A 21,104-nucleotide genomic window follows, 5' to 3' on the forward strand; every position below is an offset into this window, starting at 1 on the left:
TCCAGCAGGAATAGGTTCATTGCTGCGCTTTCAATTTCCTCTAGTGCCCTTTGGGATGTCTGTGTGATTTATGAAACCACTCTACTACCAACACCATATCGCACAGCTGTTGCTGGTCATGTACCGTTTCTGTGAGGTCTCGCGGAAGTTTGGCGTCTGCCGCTGCGCTGTCGTTTACATCTGGCAACTGTCTGACCAATTCAAAGCTGTCTTTGGACGCTCAGATCGTGTTTCCATTCATTAAATTGGCTCTTATACGCAGAACACTCAACAAACGTACACATCGACATAAGTATCGTGGGCTATTGTTTTAATCATGAATTCCTTTCGCTCGAAGCTCGGTGCTTGTGCTACTTTGGAAGCTCACGATGGTTGGCATCTTTGTTCGTTCCATTGTGATGCGGTCGCATGCTGTATGGTATGGGAATCGTCGTCTTACTGAACTTTGCGCGGCATGCCCTGCTGCCGAGCGCCGCGTCACGGGCTTTGTCCGTGATCTCGTTCATGTCTACTGTGACCCCGACCGACCGCTGCGCTCAACCGAATAGTACAACGACCGCTACGAAAGTTAAGAAGTTTTGCGTCGGGCGTCTCTAAAAGTTTGACACTCTGATTGGTGTGTGTGTGTGTGTGTGTGTGTGTGTGTGTGTGTGTGTGTGTGCCGTAAGTGCGCTTACATGCAAATGTAAGACTTGATTAACATTTTGGACAATGCTCAAGGTCAGTTCAATTCTCACACTTCAATTACGCCAGCCATTTGTGTTCGAAACTTGTTGTTAGGCACCCATCCCCTCAAAGAAGTAAAAAGTCCACCCAAGCTTATATTTCGTAAGCCCTGCCGATTGAACCGTTCTGATCCAGATTCAGGCCATATCTATACGGCAGTATCCATCAGCCATCGACCCAATGCTCTCTGCCGCTGCCATGTGTACCAGCCGGACACGGGTGCTCACCCGCCTCACACAATGCAATGCTGGAACAGCACGCAGCCATTCAGCCGTGAAACGCCACCCAGTGCGCGTGAACAGAACAGGTTCAGGTGGGCCGGACGGCCGATTCCGTCGCCGGAATGCGACGGGGAAATGTTCCGCTGCCGAATGGCCAGCCGAGTGCCGCCGGATATGAAGTTGGCCGGCGACTGTCGTGCATTTTCCCGCACCGAAGTGCCGGGAGTCTGGTGCGCGGGTCCGCTCCGGGCGCCCGAGGTCTGCGGGTCTGCTCCAACCGCCCGAGGTCTGCGAGTCTGCTCCAACCGCCCGAGGTGTACGGGTCTGCTCCAACCGCCCGAGGTGTACGGGTCTGCTCCGGGCGCCCGAGGTCTGCGGGTCTGCTCCAACCGCCCGAGGTGTACGGGTCTGCTCCAACCGCCCGAGGTGTACGGGTCTGCTCCAACCGCCCGAGGTGTACGGGTCTGCTCCAACCACCCGAGGTCTGCGGGTCTGCTCCAACCGCCCGAGGTGTACGGGTCTGCTCCAACCGCCCGAGGTGTACGGGTCTGCGGCCAGCGGCCCGTGCGCGCCGAGCATAAGACGTCTTGTTTACACCGCAGTCACACAGACGACAGGCCCGTGGCGCGGCCTCCTGCGCCCGAAGGCGAGGGCGGCACCAAAACAAAACTGATCGAATCGCAGCTCTCTGGTCCTAGCTGTTGTGCGCCATTGACGCATATCAGTTGTCTGAAACACAATTTTTCTCGGTTCAGCTGCAAACTGGTGTTGTCCGTTGTTCCGTTCCTTGCGCTTCACATGAATTATCTGTTGTTTTTGTATGGTAAGTAACATGCAGGTTTCTAAAGCATGTTGGGCTTAGTGTAATCACAATTAACGAATATATACTAACTAAACATTTTTCTTGGCTCTGACCCACTGTATTTAAGCCTCCTGAAAACAGCAAATGTTTTGCACACCGTCAAGCTAAAAGTAATATTTTTTTATCTTTGTTTCATATTCCCAAAAAAGAAACCCATTGCCATCTAGGAATGCATGCTTAGACAATAAAAGCAAATTATCATGCGGCAATATACATTTATTAAAGCCCACAAGTGGCACACGACACGCTTACTTAGGCCTACAAGTGGCACACGATGACTGGCGGCTAAGGCTTGAAACAGTATAGAAGACCGGACTCCTGCTCCTCTGCTGCCCATCACTCTAGCTCAGCGAGAAGCAGTATGGAAGACCGGATCCCTGCCCCTCTGCTGCCCATCACTCTAGCTCAGCGAGAAGCAGTATAGAAGACTGGACCCCTGCCTCTCTGCTGCCCATCACTCTAGCTCAGCGAGAAGCAGTATAGAAGACTGGACCCCTGCCCCTCTGCTGCCCATCACTCTAGCTCAGCGAGAAGCAGTATAGAAGACCGGACCCCTGCCCCTCTGCTGCCCACCACTCTAGCTCACCTACCGTGGGTCTTTTGCTATTTGCTGGCACTACCTGTTTCAAATATTACTATCGAACGAATGGCAGAAGTCATTCTGCCATTTGTTTCGACAAAGGCGTGCTACCGAAATATCGGTGCGTCTATATTTCTATTCTTTTGGTTTTTCTACGAGGAATAAAGCATAATGATATTGCTGCCCTCTTACATATGTGCACAATGTTCCTCGCAAATGCACGTAACAATTTAAGCAACTTAACAGTCCTTATAGCTTTGCAAAATGATGTGCAGATTTTTCCAGGTAAAACAGAAAAGGTGGCAAATACTGGTTCATTTAAATGGTCTCAAAAAGGGTCAGTATGAAGGGGGCTGGGCTCCAATACAGTCTACGGCAAACGAAACAGGAGCCCTAATGATGTGAATGTACTGATTTATTCTGTCTTAGAGACGTCTCATCCGCTGGCGTACGCGCACCAAGGGACCATTCCACATGTGTTAGTTACGTCCCATCCGCTGGCGTACGCACACCAAGTGACCATTCCACACGTTGTGTTAGTTACGTCCCATCCGCTGGTGCACGCGCACCGAGGGACCATTCCACACGTGTAAGTTACGTCCCATCTGCTGGTGTGCACGCACCAAGTGACCATTCCACACATTGCAGCTTAGCATAGGCATCATTGCGAAATGAGCGAAAACAGTCATGCAAGCTCACTACGCTGGGAATTATTGTAAGCTGCAACAGGTGTACACCTGACCCCGCAATATTTCCCCAAAATGACCAAGATGCCGTACGAAGCTGTGCAAGGCATCGACTGAGACGTTCTTGAGGCATCCTTTGCATCGAAGCGATGGCAGTGTCATTGTGACTCCAGGAAGTCCGACATGCACCTGCAGAACTCTCATTGGATCACAGGTCTGTTCACGGCCCAAGGAGTCCGACATGCACCAGCGGAACTCTCATTGGATTACAGGTCTCTTCATGGCCCAAGGAATCCGACATGCACCTGCAGAACTCTCATAGGATCACAGGTCTCTTCACGGCCCAAGGAGTCCGACATGCACCTGCAGAACTCTCATTGGATCACAGGTCTCTTCACGGCCCAAGGAGTCCGACATGCACCAGCGGAACTCTTATTTGATCACAGGTCTCTTCACGGCCCAAGGAGTCCGACATGCACCTGCAGAACTCTCATAGGATCAAAGGTCTCTTCACGGCCCAAGGAGTCGGACATACACCAGCGGAACTCTTATTTGATCACAGGTCTCTTCATGGCCCAAGGAGTCGGATATGTACCTGCAGAACTCCATTGGATCACAGGTCTCTTCATGGCCCAAGGGGCCGAACTTAAACGTGGCTTGACTGGGATGAGGACGGATGGGCGAGCAGTTTACATCAGCGTCACAATACAGAGCACGACATAACATCTCTAGATGGCATAGGTCCGGGGACAGCCGGCCCTGGAGATTATTGTAGAGCAGTCTGAATGGGCTATGGGGAGGCAAGACAGCCACGAATCCCAAAGGTGCTGGGCGGACACCAGCAGCGTCCAGGAGCTCTGAAAGCATCCAGGCGATCGATTCTCTCGGCTCGAGAAAGGAGTTTGTCACTGTACAGTTCCGTGATGGCCAAAAGGCCTCAAAGTTGAATGCAGGAGCTTGAGATTAGCATGCTAAATAAAGCAATATGTTCCGAGGTAAGCAGAGACCTGAAACGACCGTTGGAGCCTAAAACAGTTCAGGAATTCTGACATTAGCACTAGTTTTGAGGTTTTGCAGGGTGTCTCGAAGTCTTGACAGCTCAGTGACATCCACAAATCATTGACATGACCGTGATAAATGCCCGGGACCGACGCAAAAAAAAGCCGAAATCTTGGTCACTTCACGAAAACTTAAATCAAAAGAAACATTGGTCCTATGAAAGTAGTGTATCATCACAGAAACGTGTTTTAGAATCCTAACCCAAGGCAACAGGTGATGTTTACCGCTTACCACAATGCGTTGTCTTTTTCCGCTGGCTGTTCATGCAGACTGCTTGTGATTACAGAAAGCACAGTAGCGGGGACCTGCACAGTCGTCTGAAGACGCGGAAGGTGCTGGGCGTCGGAGCGACAGACAACGGCGATGTCCATCGGTCAAAGGTCAGTCGCAGACTTACACGCTCTAATCTATACGCTCTAATGCGCTCTAAGGCCGGCAATATTGTACGTGACGATGTGCAGCGGGTATTTTGTTATGAATGCGCAAACCTCTTGAAACGTTTTTGCCGGAAGTAATAATCTACACAGGCATTTGCAGGGGTGCTTTGCACCCTAAGTACATAATTCCGAATAATCTGTAGTTTACTCATCTGTGTATTTAATGTTGGGGATTGCTGATTTAATTTATGCGGAAAAGATGGGGCGTTGACGACGTGTGGTTAGTATTGGTAGGCTCGTAGGCTTGTGGACGCAAAGTTGTCTCGATGCCGACACGCTCTTACAGACTTATCCGCCACCACATCATCGAGAGGTTTTACTCCGGCGCCAACCGGAGTTGGGGCAACCTCTGAAATTACCCCAAGCATCTTTTGTCATCGCCGCAGCGTTATGAAGCGTTTACGGGGTGACGCCTGAAGCCGAATCCGTTTTGTCACTTCAAAATGTTAGTGATATGCCTCAATTAGGAACAATTTTCAATGTAAGATGATGTGGCAAGCAGCCGCCAAAAGATTCCAGACTGCTAAATCGGTGATTGTGGGGCGCAGCAAGCTTTCTCACTTTTCTGCTGCAGTTATTCCGCTAGGACGGCTTTTGCGGCATGGAACGAGCGGATTGATGGTTGATAACGTCATTACCTTGCAGGTCATGTCTTAAACGGAATGTTCCATATTTTAAGATTATAACAGTGATTGCAGTGATATGGAGCTTATAATGTCCGGAGTTTGTTTGACGTATTTGTGTGTGTGTGTGTGTAAGGGAAAGTGGTTGGAACGTGGCTTGGTCGAGTAATTTAGGTGAATTCTCCAACATGGAGCCTGTCGTGACGTTGTTTGGCAGCAGATCCACCTGAATGACTGGTCTGAGGTTTCAGTATATTTTTTTCAAAAAAGGTAAATATTGCAGGTCATAATGAGATTTCGAAATAGTCAGTTAATACATCGCAGCTGTTTCGTCCAGTTTCGGTTGTCATCTGAAGTGGTCTTTACATACATAATCATGTTGCTCATCCAATTAGCATTATCTTTTATTCGTATTTATGCTTGGCCGGAAACAGCGTCAGTGACCGAAACTGGTGTATGCTGGGTGGCCGCATTCATGAGGTGCTGTTGAATGAGTATCCTATTTTTCTAAGAACGATTCATCAGCTTTGGTGGTCCCATTTTGACTCCAAAAATAACAGTGCGAGATGAACTAGCTTTTCAAGTTAAATTAGCCTGTGTTCGATATATTGAAAGCTGGCTGCGGTCGGGGCCGAGAGAGATACCAGGCTGCGCTCAGATCAATGGGCCGAGAGAGATACCAGGCTGCGCTCAGATCAATGGACCGCTCGCATTGGCCGCTGTCTTTGCCGGCGGTGATGGCCTGACGGTTCTGGTCAGGTAAACATATCCACCGTCAGACTGCGTATCCCGGTACATGGTTGGTGGATCATTGTGTTGCGCAGAAGTGTCCACCACCACAAAACATGACGCAAACGTATTTCCGCGTCTTTTCCATGCTATGGTCGTTATTTCAAGTCCATAAATCAGTGATCGACAGTAGCGGGGATAAGCAGCATAGCAAGACAACGTAAAACGATGTGGCCCAAACACTGGGTCAGTACAGAACTCACTGACGCTGACACTAATAGCATCTTTGACAATTCCACGAGCAGAAGCCCGCTCGATCCAGCACCAAATCCTCGCAGACCCGCGGCATGCGACACTCACGTGCTCTGCTGCAGCCTGTAGTTACCGAGCCATGTGCTCTGCTGCAGCCTGTAGTTACCGAGCACTGGGGAGCATGACTGCCATTTGTGACGCTGTGACGTTTCTTGATCGTTAGTGTGGGACCTAGCTCGATGGTTTTAAATCGCTGAAGGTAGTTGGTTATTTATCAGTTTTGTGAAAATTATAGTCCCAGTCATGCTTCTATTCAGAATGAGAATGAACTCATGATTTGCGCTATGTATGAGTGAACGAAGCATTTAATTTTCAATGACACGACAATGCAGGGCTAACTTGTCAACGTTGATTTTGAAAGAAATTGCTGCTTTCATTCCAATGCGTGCTGCGTTCAGCATCGCATGCACACTCCACACTCCGACGCCGCTTGGCCGAGACGTTTTGTGAAGTCACTTGTGGAATCCAGGCTCGTAAATTGGTGTTCTGCACTGGAAACCCCGGCAAAACCATACATTTTGGCGTAGTATTGCTAATATTTCAGTTGATCTGGGAAAAAGTGGCAAAATCAAGCGAGCGTTTACAAGAAAATAACAGCTCTTAGAAGGCGGTATTGAAGCTCCAGATGTTTAATCATAGGCCAGCGCGCTCAAGGTAACCAGGCTTGAAAGCTGGCTGGATCCAAACACGCCACTTGAGAGTTCTTGTTAGGAAGCATTTTCATGTTGGTAGCTGGCAAAAGGAATTGTTCCACAATTGAGTGGGATTTTAAACTGAAATCGCCATTTTAAAGATCATTGGATGCAATTCACAGCCCTGCCCTGCTAAAGAACTAAACCCTTCCGGTTTCTGAGCTACACACCCGCGAAGATGTGCAGACTTTTGCGCTAGGTTATTTCAGGGTAACCCAGGTATCCATGACGCCATAATTACGTCATTCAAATCATGCCATTTCATAAGCTATGCGGTGATCAAGGCAAGACAAACATAGTTGTCGAGTCGTCCATATCTGGTGTTCGTGAGCACGATTTCCAGATATGACGGCTGTCAACTGGCTGTCAGTCAATGTTGTGGAGCGTACCGTAACATTACCAAACAATAACGCATTGAGGAGCTTATTTACTAAATAGAGAAATTGTGCTGTTTAAAGCAGTCGTTCCCACTTAAAAACATGCCAGTAGTTTAAAGTAAGTTTAAAGTAAAAGTAAGGTCTGCGAGCAAAGCTTCAAAATGGGCATGTAGAGCTCTGTTTCCAAAATGATTGCAGATTGTTGGTGTTGAGCAAACTGGAACTCGGAGAGGGGTGCGTGCCTCAGCGGAATAAACTGACCAACTACTTGTTTAATTGTGAGTACAAAAAACATCGGTTTTAGGCGGCTTCAGTTCTGCATATGGCATGCACTTCTAACTTGCATGATGTTGAACATATATCGTATCGAACAGGGGTGTCATTTTTTTGTAAATTGTTGGGGGACAGACCTGAAGGCCCGACAACCCACCCTCCGCTAAATTTTTTTCCCCGGATTTAGCCCCCTTTATTTTCACTAGACGCAATATATGTTTTTTAATCTTTGTATCTTTTATAAGTTTTTAATTTAAACAGTCATGCAGTAAGTCATCCAGGGTTGGATCCAAGGAGCAGGCACTGGACGCACGCTTCTCTTTTTGCCGGTACGCGAAGGCGCCCCTTTGGAGGCCACCTTATGGCGCCGATGGCGCTTTTCTGTGACGGTCATGGGGGAGGGCGGCACGTATTTCGGTTGTGGGGGACGGGGACGGGATTAGCAATGAAGGGCTTAGATCATCCCCATGTTCCAGAGCTTTTCACTTTAACCTTACAAACCATTGCGTGTCTTATGGCGCTATGTATGTGAAGTTAACTGCATCGTTAATCCACTCAGCTGCTACGATTTTCATCTCGTGGTGAGAGCAGCCATGACTTTTTGTTATGAGGGTGATATGAGACGCCACCACGCAGAAGATCAAAGAAGATAGTATTTTTGCTGTGATCATCTTTTGCCCACTTTTTTGTAGCATTCCAGCCGTTGGGGGCGAAGCCAACATTGGGGGAGGGGGGTTCAACTCAACATTGGGTGGGGGGGGGGGCAGGGACCCCACAAAATAATGCAACTCGATACCCGTGGTGTTAAAAATCACTTGTGCACCTTTCGCAGGGAGGTAGAAAAAACCAGCCCGCGTCGAAGTACGTTGACATCACAGTCACTCCACGGCATACTTATTCCACTAGTTCATATATTTCATGTGTTAAAAGCCTGCTTTTTACAGAGCTATAATCCGCATACTATCGCGCCAACTTCCATGTGCCTCGCACCAATAAAAAAAATGGTTTAATTATCTTGCGCACGAGACACGATCCCCCTCCCCCCCCCCCCCACACACACACTACCACCGCCACCATATTCAACCCAATCCTTCTGCGTTGTGAAGAATGGCGAATCAGGTCAGGGTATGTACAGCCGGGGGTTTCAGGGCCTTAGGCGACAGCCGGCTTGTTCGGGTGGCAACAAGGGTAGATATCGAGTGCAGCCCCCACTTGTTATGGGGCGACTGTCACGTCATGTCATGAGACCACAAAACTGGGCTTCTACTGTCCTACTGTTCTACTGTTCTACTGTTCTACTGGGACAATCTCAAAATGACCCAACGACTGCCTCTGGCCTCTAGTCTCTCAGTCTTGATGGCAACTCTCCGACATTTCAGGGCAAATTTATGTAGGTCACGACATATAGATGCGCTCACCAGTCGGGCACTGAGCACGCTGCGCCTGAAGAGGTCCTGGTTGTCTACTTGCGAGGAACTACAGTGTATGTGGCGGCCGGTGGCTTCTCGTGGCGTTATTAAATTGGGGCTATGATGAAGTTTGGCTGAGCGTTTGCTTTCCTCACCAGCTGGCCTGCCTTCTGACGTGATTATCGATTCAACTGTCCTGTGAATCTTTTGCCGCAACAGCGGACTGCGATGATTAACCCCAAAGGTATAGCTTGAAGAAGATAATCGAATGGTACTGAACGATTTGATTCACTGAAAGCACATTAGGGGTTCAGGATTTTGGTCCAGTGGTACTGTTCTCATCACTATACGACGTATATCACTTTTTACACCAATGATTCGCGGAAACTGTCATCTTCCCACTGATCACGGCTGTGAAAAGCCAACATCTCTCACTCGCGCTTGGACATTGGCACGGTGAGGAAAATCGCCATTGTACTTCGACTCTCGTCGTTTAGAAATCCAGACATGGTTTTCACCATCTTTGCAACCTCACCACCTCGCCAGATTTAAACGGCTGTGTCAGAGGCTGTCGGGCCAGACTCACCACGCCAGATTTAAACGGCTGTGTCAGAGGCTGTCGGGCCAGACTTCCGCTTCCCGCCACAGCTCGCGCCGCTTCAGCGCTCCCGCCAGAACTTTCTAAAAGGGGCAAAGTGCGGGAAGCTGTGTTGAGATCCCTGCACAGTGCGGTACCAAAAATACCCTTTTGATCCATTGTATTTTGTTTTTAGTTACGGCACGTTCGCGTGCGGCGTGCCTCAAATGGGCAGAAAATGACATTTATGCACATAGTCATGAATCGTAGGTGTGTGGGACCACCCTAACTTATTTAAAAACGTGTCGCGAAAGCCCACGCATTACCCTCTCACTGAAACTTCTCCTTCATCTTTTAGATGCAAAATAATAAAGACTTCGAATGCTTAGTTAGCATTTGCTGCATTGGCTTATTGCTCGTTACAGAGGGTTGGAGGAACATGCGAGCAATTATTTGAACTTCTATAATTGACTCGCAGTCGCAGCTCCCAATGTTACGCTAACGAGAAGACTTTGAAGCAAGCAATCAGCATGCTCAGAACCCACGTCCTTCCAAGATTTCCGGAGCTTTCTTCTATGGTGCCCGTGATAGCGCGCCGGCAGTGAGCCTGGGAGCACCACTTGCACCCTGCGATTTGCATTCAAAGTAAACGAACATCTCACGTCTTTGGTCGCATCCCAGTTTCGTCACGCCAAGATATCGACCAGCTTCCGTAAATTCTTCTCAATGCCTCATTTTCGCCCGCAACCTTCTGTGGGGAGCGGTGCCGCAAGTGGAGACGACCTCTCCACTCCGGCTCGTCCGGCGGCGGTGACGGTCTCTCCACTCCGGCTCGTCCGGCGGCGGTGACGGTCTCTCCGCTCCGGCTCGTCCGGCGGCGGTGACGACCTCTCCACTCCGGCTCGTCCGGCGGCGGTGACCGTGTCTCCACTCCGGCTCGTCCGGCGGCGGTGACGGTCTCTCCACTCCGGCTCGTTCGGCGGCGGTGACGGCCTCTCCGCTCCGGCTCGTCCGGCGGCGGTGAAGGTCTCTCAGCTCCGGCTCGTTCGGCGGCGGTGTCGGCCTTTCCACCCCGGCTCGTATGCCGACGGCCGTATGCAACGCCGAGGCGCGGGTCCAGTCAGCCCCGCTCGCTCGCGCAGACCGGACCATTAGCGGCTCCCTGTCAGTCCACTGTGACCGCGTGCTTGGCCTAGGTGGCAGAATTAGGTCGTCGGCCGCTCTCGGCGCCGTCGTCGAGCGTGCTCTGTGACGGCGCTGACCACGCCTGCGGGACGACGGAGTGTGCGACGGCCGGGCCTCACTCGTCCGTGTGGGATACGGTGATAGCAGGGAGAGGCAGGGTAGGCGGTCATTCGTGGCGTTCAGATCAGCGGTTGGGCGGCGAAGAGTGGCCAGGAGATTGGCGGGGAAGGGTGGCCAGGAGATCGGCGGGGAAGTGAGGTCAGGAGATCGGCGGTGATGAGTGGCCAGGAGATCGGCGGGGAAGAGTGGCCAGGATATCGTTGGGCAAGGCTGGTTGACGAGCGAAGCGAGTGAGGGTGATGGGTTAGACAGTACGGAGGGAGGGTAGAGAGGAAACAGGCTCGGGAGATCGGCTCAGATTGAGGGTGACGGGTTAGACATGACGGAGGGAGGTTAGAGAGGAAGCAGGCTCGGGAGATAGGCTCAGAGCGGCATGGGGAGGAGAGGGATAATCTGCCAGGGGTGGGGCAAGGAAAGAAGAGGGCACATCGGGTGGGATATTGGGAGAGGAGAGGGCGGATCGGGCGGACGAGGAAGAGGGGAGGGAGGGCGGATTGGGTGGGAGTTGTGGGTACGAGAGGGCGGATCGGCCGGGAGGGACAGACGGGGAGGGGCAGAGGGAGGAGACGGCGGATCGAACGAGAGGGGCCGAGGAAGGAGACGGCGGATCGGCGGTAAAGTACAGAGAGAGGTTGATCGCCAGAAACGGTCACATCCACCAGAATCTTTGGCGGCGTTTTTGCCACCCGGCCGCCGCTGACGCGTATCGGCGGCGTTGTGGGGCGGCGTGGCACAGGGCAGTTGGGCCGCAGCTAATAGGCACATGATTGCCGCCAAATGGCTGGAGGCGGAGCGACCCTGTCAGAGGCAGGATTCCGAGACGACTTTTAGGGCGGTGAAATATTCAGGTCTTTTTTGAAAGGTCGTCTCAGATGCTCTTACCATGTCTACAAAAATGATATCAATTACGATGCTTAACGATCTCAGCGACGAGTGATGTGGGTCGCCGAGACTTATTGGTATTGAAAGAGAAACTTCATAAAAACGTTGAGAATAGTACATAAGTAGTTTTGTTTGTGGATTCACCCCATGAAACTCTCAGGACGTGATGGCGATTTTCTGAAATCTTTTAGAAGCACACCCATCTCCGATGAACAGCAACAAACACATTTCAAAACACTCAGATGCATTTCGTCCATGAATATAGATCTTGAAGTGCAGTTTTGCATGTCGTTGTTGAGTTTTCCATGTCAACCATGTCGTGACCGTGAATGAGCGGCTGTAGCAACTGCGGTTGGATGGCTAGTGAACAATCTGGCGCAAGCTGCATTACATTCTACTATAACGAAATGTAGCTTTGAAAGCACCGCTCAACAACTGATATCTTAACAAAGGTAGCAACCACAGTAAGTGCGGATGTACACACGTTTTAACCGTGGGGTTTCGTGCTCACCCGCTTTCAAATTTATGGCGGGTAATGTTCCCCACCAAATTTTGCACTTAAAACTCTCAAGGTAGACGCGTAAGCGCAAGGAGATCGAGAACATGCGTTGTTGTTCTAAGGCACGCAAGAGATTGCCCGCGCCTCTGTTTTCAGTGAAATATTTCGAGTTGTGCTCCGCTCCCCAAGCCCCGTTGCGAAATCCTTGCGCCCCTGACCATAATGATGTGGTTTGAACATTGACCAAAGACCGTGTCATGCCCTCGTAGCCTGGCTGGTGTAGGCGTAAGGAACGATGGCATTACTGCCGTCTGTCATGCCCTCGTAGCCTGGCTCGTGTAGGCGTAAGGAACGATGGCATTACTGCCGTCTGTCATGCCCTCGTAGCCTGGCTCGTGTAGGCGTAAGGAACGATGGCATTACTGCCGTCTGTCATGCCCTCGTAGCCTGGCTCGTGTAGGCGTAAGGAACGATGGCATTACTGCCGTCTGTCATGCCCTCGTAGCCTGGCTGGTGTAGACGTAAGGAACGATGGCATTACTGCCGTCTGTCATGCCCTCGTAGCCTGGCTCGTGTAGGCGTAAGGAACGATGGCATTACTGCCGTCTGCCAACAGTTTTTTTTCGGCAATTTGTGTTTGTGCAATGGCCGTGAATGCGTGCGCTGATTGCCAGAAGCCCATGCTGTTTTTGCCCTATCGGGGCGGATTGGCCCGTAACATCGCCTACCATAGGTGCAGGTCTTGGCGTATGACAATGTTTCGGTATCATTTTGAGATCATCAATATTTGCTTTTTTGCATGGATAATGGGATGGACTGGTGCATATCAAGAAGTTCGCAGCGTACTTTTACAAGTTACGTGGTCAACCTTCCCCCATGTTTAACATCGTACACTGGGGTAAAACCGTGTAAAAGTGATATAAATTCGGGTATCCTAAAACCTCAGCACCATGCTCAAAATCACATAGCAGTTATTCAGGAAAACCTTATGGGAGCCTCTGAGACCCGCTCATGGGACAGAATTAACGTGCTCGCATAGCCTCACATTCCCCACGTCCTGGCGATTGCGGGCCGACAAGCAGGGAGCCGTGACTTGATCTGAAATGATATGTTTTGGGTAAAAAGCACAAGGACTTGTACTTTGTGGACGGTATTGGGGGAACAAAACTCGCCCCAATAGAATCGGGGTGCATGTCCTTCACCTCCAGTGTCGTCATCCGTGGTTTGAACCTCTCCGGGCTGCTCCTCAGTGATCGGAGGAGGAGAGCGGGCACATCGCACATGTCACGTGTTATGCGGGTCACATGTCACGTGTTTGTGCGAGAGCTAAATCGTCTGTTAAGAATCGCTCTTCTGATCCCTGACCCATCCGCTTTCGGGTCGATAGGGGCATCAATCAGCCTGGCTGCCCGGCACCGGCTACTCCGGCTTCCGGCGCCGCCGCCCGGGCAGCGCTCACCAGTCGCCGCAGATTTCCCACGGGCCGCGCGCTGAGGCCGCGGGCGCGCGCACGGACGCGGGTCAGCTGGCGAGGCGATGGTGCCAGAGGTGGCCGCGCTCCGCCCCGTGGACCAGAGGTGGCAGCGCTCCGCCCCGTGGACCAGAAGTGGCCGCGCTCCGCCCCGTGGACCAGAGGTGGCCGCGCTCCGCCCCGTGGACCAGAGGTGGCCGCGCTCCGTCCCGTGGACCAGAGATGGCTGCGCTCCGCCCTGTGGACCAGAGGTGGCCGCGCTCCGCCCCTTGGGCCAGAGGTGGCCGCGCTCCGTCCCGTGGACCAGAGATGGCCGCGCTCCGCCCTGTGGACCAGAGATGGCCGCGCTCCGCCCTGTGGACCAGAGGTGGCCGTGCTCCGCCCTGTGGACTAGAGGTGGCCGCGCTCCATCCTGCGGCGTCGGAGTCGATCTTGCGCGCTGATTGGAAGTGTTGGGCCGGCTGACGCGGGTGGAACCACGGCTCCGCCTAGTCCGAGCGGCATTCACACCGTTGAGGTGTGGCGGGTGTGTGTAACGCAAAGTCTACGTTGACAAAAAATCACTCCACGAATTATAGCAATTAAAAATATTCGGATCAATTGCTTTCTAATGGTCATTCAGCAATTGAAACCGAAGCGTCCCTCAATGGGTCCGTGTCAAAATAAATGTGTTTTACACCATGGTGAAACTTGTGTGCTAGGGTACAGTGGTGAATCGTTTTGACGCGACATCTTTTAAATGACATCGGAATGAAGCAAACCATCCTATGCTAGAATAGCTCCCGCGAGAGTGTGCATGCAGTCATATATATGACTATATCTCCGAGGTTGGGGAACAGATTAGAGTTGGGTGGTCAAACTTGAATTTGGGTGATAAGCTGACCTGAAAAAGGCATTTTGAATGCGGAAAATGTGAAAATCGTGCGTGTTACTGGTAAACCACCAGGACCCATGTGTACGGCAAATGAGCGTTTCTTTGATGTGAATATGAAAAGTGCATTTGGTAGCCGCGGGACGCGTCGCCGTAAATAGAGGGAAGTCTTTGACTGCGTGGTGCGCGATGGTCACACCACCCCCATGTTTCACTCAACCTTACTGTGAACTGTTACCCGCCTCTCCCAGGCTCTCTTTTCAGGCAGTTGATCCTCTGGTTTTGGGGATCATATTTCAGCCGAGTGTGAGCTGTCCCAGACTATCTTTTCGTGCAGTTGATTCTCTGCTTTGGGAAAGCGCCAACTTGATGTCCTCCATCAATTTGATTGATTCCAGCGGAAGTCACCAAAACGAAATGCCGACGCCGATTCCTCACATTTGCTTTCTTGCTGCCACTGCAACATGTTCTCATGCCAGTGCGCAGGTTTTCCTTCATTGGCAGTGCGCGTACTCGGTATGGAAGCACAGTTAGTCGGTCCACCTCAGGAGACGTTCGGTGCCGGTCTACTGCTACGCGAATCGTGAGAGGAGACAAAACTAACCCAAATGTGCATGCTTCTTGAGAATAGAAAAGGTGGATGTTATTGACGTGCCTGCAAACCACTGAATCGTTCAGAGACAGGGGCAAAACGTGTTGTCTGTATTAGTACTCGCCGAAGACTGGCCTGAGACGGGGACCTCATCTGGTGTCCCTGCCCTGAGGGGACAAGGACACCAAACGACGTCCCAAGACGCCCGGGAGAGCTGAGAGTGGGAAAGATGTTCCTCACTCTACCAGTCGCCACACCACAACCACAGGCATCTGGAGGGCAGGCGTTTACGCCCGCTGGATGGCTAAATGATTGGTAATAGTGTTAATTACGTTCACGTCCCTTATCCCCCAAATATATATATATATATATATATATATATATATATATATATATATATATATACTAATGATAAGCTTCAACACACTCGCTGCATGGAATGTGTCATTGGTCCGTACCAGCTAGCTTGCTGTTTGTCATATTCCGTGGAAATATCGATATTGGGAATAGTGTCAGAATAGTGAGTTAGCGGCTTTGACAACAGTATCCTTCACAGGCATATGCTAGATAAAAATTTACTGCGCAGAGTGTTTTCGAGGAAGTCAGCTTCTACACGGCGCCACAATGATTCAATAAACAGCGTGTTTCGGGTGGCTTTTTATCATTTTTACCTCTTAATCTGTGTCATATATGTTCAGTGGGTCGTCCTACCAACACTACTAACCCTAAATTGACTGGGTGTGCGTGGCGCCGGCCGACCTGGCGTGCACCACCGCGGAGACGGCGTCTGACCCGCCACCCCCGGTCGACAGATCTCGCAGGTGCTCGGCCATAACGAGCACCTGTACGTGCGCTTTCCGCGCGGCCTGCTTGGCTGGTACCTGATGCTGACCTGCGGTTTGGGTCTGCACGGCGGCCTGCTGGTGGTCAGCCCGGCCTGGGCCGCCCAGCTGCAGCTGCTGGCCGTCACCCAGCAGGACGCGCCGGCGCTGGCGCTGGTCAGCAGGGGCTACGGCATCACGCTAATAGGTGATGTAGGCAGTAGTAGGGATCCAACGTCACGTTCATAGCTGGAGTGGTAGCAGCTGGAACACTGTGACGCCCTTGCATTCGTAGCGGTCAGCAGTCTTGCCCTGCAGAACTGAGTGGAGGATCGAGGGGGCCACAGTCTGACTCGTCTAGCATAGTTCCATAGTTTCACGTGGGTGGCCCGAGTTTCATTTCTGCTGAAGATTTAGACGTTGGGCGGCGAACTTGAAGACCGCAGTCATGGGCGGTCCACAAAAACGATACGCGATGAAGTGTCGAACCCACCCTTGAAAGAGCCCGCCATGCCGACCGACTGACGCGTCATGCTCCGCCGCTGCAGGTCTGAGCCACCTGCTGTACGCGGTGTACGCCACCTCGGACAAGGTTATCATCCGCAGCGGCTTGGGCGTGCTCATCCTGACGGACGCCTGCGCGTTCGGCACTCAGCTGACCTCGATCTTCCAGACGGTGAGGCACCGGGCGGGCTCAGGCTTGCTGCGCGGGTTTTCGCCGTAAGTATCTATCTTGTGAAACAGCTGCTTAGTACGGATTGAACTCCAGCCCAGCTCCCGCCTACATGGCGGCTCAGTCGTGCACGACCGACGCTGGCTGACGCAGGTCCAAATCGATGGTCGTGTTAGTGAAAGCGAGGACCGATGTGTGCTGCCCGTCGCGTGCGTTAGAAGGCAGACTATGGGTTCGCCCGCTGCATCGTTTTTAAAGGGAGTGTTCCACACTTAAACGGGTTTTTTAACTGAAGTAGTCATCTTAAAGACCTTTCCGTGCTGATCACAATCCTGCCCTTCCTGAGACCTAAGCCCCTAGATTATTAGCTACACGCTGGCGAAAATAGGGAAAGGTATTTAGGGGAGAGTATTTCAAAATCAGCTTGACATTTATGACGTCTTAATAAGGCCATTCAAACCCTGCCGTTCCATAAGCCATGCGGCGATCAGTGCCAAGAAAGATTTATGTGTAGAGGTGTTCTTATCCAGCGTTTGTGTGTGCGATTTCCAGATACCACGGCCGTCAATTGGCTCTCAATGTTGTATGAGGTACGATGGCGTAATCAAACCATGACGCATTGAGGAGTATATTTACTAACAGAATTGTACTGCCTAGAGCAGTCTTTTCCACTTAAAAAGAACACTAATGGTTATAAGTGAGTTTGTTCCATCATATCTGATAAGTTTCTCAATATCCTTAAATGTGAAAAACTCGCTTTAGGGTCTGGTCGCAGGGGGTGCCGGTAGCGTATTGGCTAGCGGGTCTGCGTTAACCACTGCGCGCCTGGGAAACCAGAGGTACCGGGCTCGATTCCCCGCGGTGCCCGCCCTTTCTGCCAGGGCGAGAAGCAGGCGACGCCATACATCCGCAGCAGCTGAGTGCGTCGTAAAGCCCCAATGAGACAAGGTCTGGTCTCAGATGCGGGCGACCAGGGCGGAGGTAACAGGAGACCAAGCGCTCGGTGTGGTCGGGTATGCCGTCCACAAGTGGTCGGTTATGCCGTCCACAAGTCATATGATCATCTCGCACTGGGCGACCGGCGGAGCGCCAGCAGCGGCCCGAGGGGCGGGCAGTGGCACTGTTTTCGAAGCTAGTCTCGAGCACGGCACGTGTCGCTTCAAGTGGAGAGAGAGAGAGAGAGAGAGAGAGAGAGAGAGAGAGAGAGAGAGAGAGAGAGAGAGAGAGAGAGAGAGAAGAGAGAGAGAGGAGAGAGAGAGAGAGAGAGAGAGAGAGAGAGAGAGAGAGAGAGAGAGAGAGAGAGAGAGAGAGAGAGAGAGAGAGAGAAGAGAGAGAGAGAGAGAGAGAGAGAGAGAGAGAGAGAGAGAGAGAGAGAGAGAGACGGTTTATTGAGAAAAGCATGGCTTCGAGTATCAACTCATATAGCACATGTGCATAATATACATATGAAGTAGGATACTGCATGTGTGGGTACAGTCCCGAAAAGGAATGGGCACAGCCCCGGTATGGAATGGGCACAGCCCCGGCATGGGATGGGCACAGCCCCGATATGGGATTGGTACAGCCCCGGTATGGGATGGGTGGCTGATTAGGCGAATGATGTATTGTTCATGGATGATTTTGCCAACTTGCATGTGAAAGCATGCATATGAGGGATTATTGTTGGCACTGGAAAGCATTAAACCTACACCAAGCAGTGGACAGTTTCAACATTTAGCACACGTCCCACTCACAAGTGAGGCAAAAACCAGAGCAAATACAACCAAAGAAAAAATGCGTCCTCGCTATTGAGGTACATTTAGATCTTTGCGATGCACCTGTTCATTGTCACGTCAGTGCTTACCTCGGCCGTTGGCAACTGCATGGCGTACCATCTGAGCATTTTGTGTTCGAAGTCAAAGCACGTATTCGTCGTACGCAGCAGTGTTCTCATCGGGTGAGGCGAGCTGAGCTGTCATATTCATACGGATCATCGCGCGAGCAGCCATCACTTTCTTTCCTTTTTCAAGTGCTCGCTGTTTTCCGGCATTTCCTTTCCTGTGCTGCGGGTCCCTTCTCCCCCTCCCTCCATCAGAGCTTATTTATGCACGAAGATTGCTATGGCAGGTCATTAGGGGCTTGGTTGGTATTATAGACGAACAACATTCGCACAAACCTCAAACCCGCGAAGCTTTAGACCTTCGCCGTGGCTTTGGACACTGTGCCCCGATCACCGCGGTGCCGGTATGGACGGAGTTTACGGGGCCGCCTTGGTGTGGAAAGCCTAGCCACCGTTGTCTACCACCAAGTCTAGATTAATCGCAGTTCCCTTTCTGAAAAATGAGTTCCCATCGTAAGTAGATAACACTATACCACAATGATATATGTTTGAGGATATTATGACGATAACGAATACGTTACGGTACCCTGCGGCGGAATCTTCGTTAAGAAGAAATGGGGATGCCGGTAACAGAGAGGTCAGCTGACCGGACGCGAACACGAGCAAACGCCAGAGAGCTAGACCCATACGGGCGTCGGTCCTGGCACGAGACCGACAGCAACAAACGCCATGGAGGGCCGACACAGACACGGGTTAGCAAACGAGGTCGCCACTGACGCATGTCGGCGCATGGGGGTGACACGGACACAGGTCAAGCGCGAGACCAAAACATGTCAGTGCACGGAGGAACGGATGACCTGGACAAAAAACTAACAGGAACACTGAGCGCGTGGTTAAAGATATAGGGGTCAGAATGTGCGACTGACATCGACGAGAGGAGTCAAAATGCGCGGCTGATACCTATTTTAGGTATCAGAATGAGCGACTGACACTGACTATAGGGGCCGGAATTTACGGTTGACACCGACGGCAGGGGTCAGAACGTGCGGCTGGCATCTGCTAAGGGGGTCAGAACGCGCGGCTGACACCGACAACAGAGGTCAGAATGCGCGACTGACATCGGCATTTCTAGGCTACAATGTGATTAAGGTTTAGCTTACGTACGGCTAGGGGCGCAGTCAAAGTACTGATGGGGCTTATGCACGGCCAGGGGCGCGGTCAAAGGACTGTTGGGGCTTACGTACGGCCAGGGGCGCTGTCAAAGGACTGCTGGGGCTTACGTACGGCCAGGGGCGCAGTCAAAGGACTGGTGGGGCTTACGCACGGCCAGGGGCGCAGTCAAAGGACTGTTAGGGCTTACGTACGGCCAGGGGCGCAGTCAAAGGACTGATGGGGCTTACGTACGGCCAGTGGTGCAGTCAAAGGACTGATGGGGCTTACGTACGGCCAGGGGCGCAGTCAAAGGACTGATGGAGATTACGTACGGCCAGGGGCGCAGTCAAAGGACTGGTGGGGCTTACGTATGGCCAGGGGCGCAGTCAAAGGACTGATGGGGCTTACGTATAGCCAGGGGCGCAGTCAAAGGACTGATGGGGCTTACGTATGGCCAGGGGCGCAGTCAAAGGACTGATGGGGCTTACGTATGGCCAGGGGCGCAGTCAAAGGACTGATGGGGCTTACGTACGGCCAGGGGCGCAGTCAAAGGACTGGTGGGGCTTACGTATGGCCAGGGGCGCAGTCAAAGGACTGATGGGGCTTAAGCATCCCATCAGGATCGGCAGCAGTTTTTTTAACCGGATGCTAAGGAATATAGTCTCATGGTTTGATCATCAATAAAAGTGTTTTGGCTTGACATTTCGCGTCCAACAGCATAAATCTGATGACATGTTGTGCGGATAGCCGAGTGAATATGTCGTTACGCAGCTGAGGCGAATACTTTCCGCGTCAGGGTAGACGACGAAGGCTAGGCTAAAACGTGTAGTCTAATAGGTGCTGTACGTATTAGCCTTTGTGACACCTGTAGTCTGTTCACAGTGTGTTGGTGTACTGCGAATTAGGCTATGATTTGGTCCTAAAAAAGCAGTCATTCTGACTGCCCCGCCCGTGCGCGGCGGCCATGACAGAAGAGCTCCGGTCACAAATTTAAACCACGCCCCGCCTGTGCACGGTGGCCATGACAGAAGAGCTCCGGTCACAAATTTAAACCACGCCCCGCCTGTGCACGGTGGCCATGACAGAAGAGCTCCGGTCACAAATGTAAATCACGAGGGTGGTATTGGCCCAATTCCACTAATTGAAACTGCAGTACGGTATTTGCAAACAGTAGCTCATGTCGGTGTGATACTTCAGAACAAGGCGATCGTACGACCTGGCACGCATCGAGCGGCGCGCCACTTTGGACAGGTACGTAGTTTGGGCGAAAAATGGAAGGTGTCAGTGTACAGTACACGTATGTGCCTGATCGGAATCAGCAAAAAAACCGCGTGAAGCCCACAATGTGCAGGTGTGTTTCCACGCCCACAGTGGAACTACACCTGCATTTGTTCCTAACCTTTGCCCTCGTGGTCATCGCACAGAGCGTTAGTCAGTTTTGACCATTAGCGTCGAC

The 21,104-nt window shown here is 51.7% G+C and overlaps 1 protein-coding gene across 1 annotated transcript in view; it reads left to right on the plus strand.

The window, feature by feature from the left end:
* The window catches only part of LOC119091361 (tumor protein p53-inducible protein 11), an 81,877-nt gene that overhangs the window by 35,544 nt on the left and 25,229 nt on the right, over positions 1 to 21,104 (plus strand). Inside the window, exons 3-5 of the mRNA XM_037214110.1 lie at positions 4,421 to 4,514; positions 15,996 to 16,212; positions 16,553 to 16,680. Of these exons, the coding sequence (XP_037070005.1) occupies positions 4,421 to 4,514; positions 15,996 to 16,212; positions 16,553 to 16,680 (439 nt within the window). The remainder of the gene's footprint in view (positions 1 to 4,420; positions 4,515 to 15,995; positions 16,213 to 16,552; positions 16,681 to 21,104) is intronic.

The sequence above is a fragment of the Pollicipes pollicipes genome, unplaced genomic scaffold (genome assembly GCF_011947565.3).
Source record: "Pollicipes pollicipes isolate AB1234 unplaced genomic scaffold, Ppol_2.1 Scaffold_3447;HRSCAF=4054_pilon_pilon_pilon, whole genome shotgun sequence".
In the NCBI taxonomy this organism is placed as follows: Eukaryota; Metazoa; Arthropoda; class Thecostraca; order Pollicipedomorpha; family Pollicipedidae; genus Pollicipes; species Pollicipes pollicipes.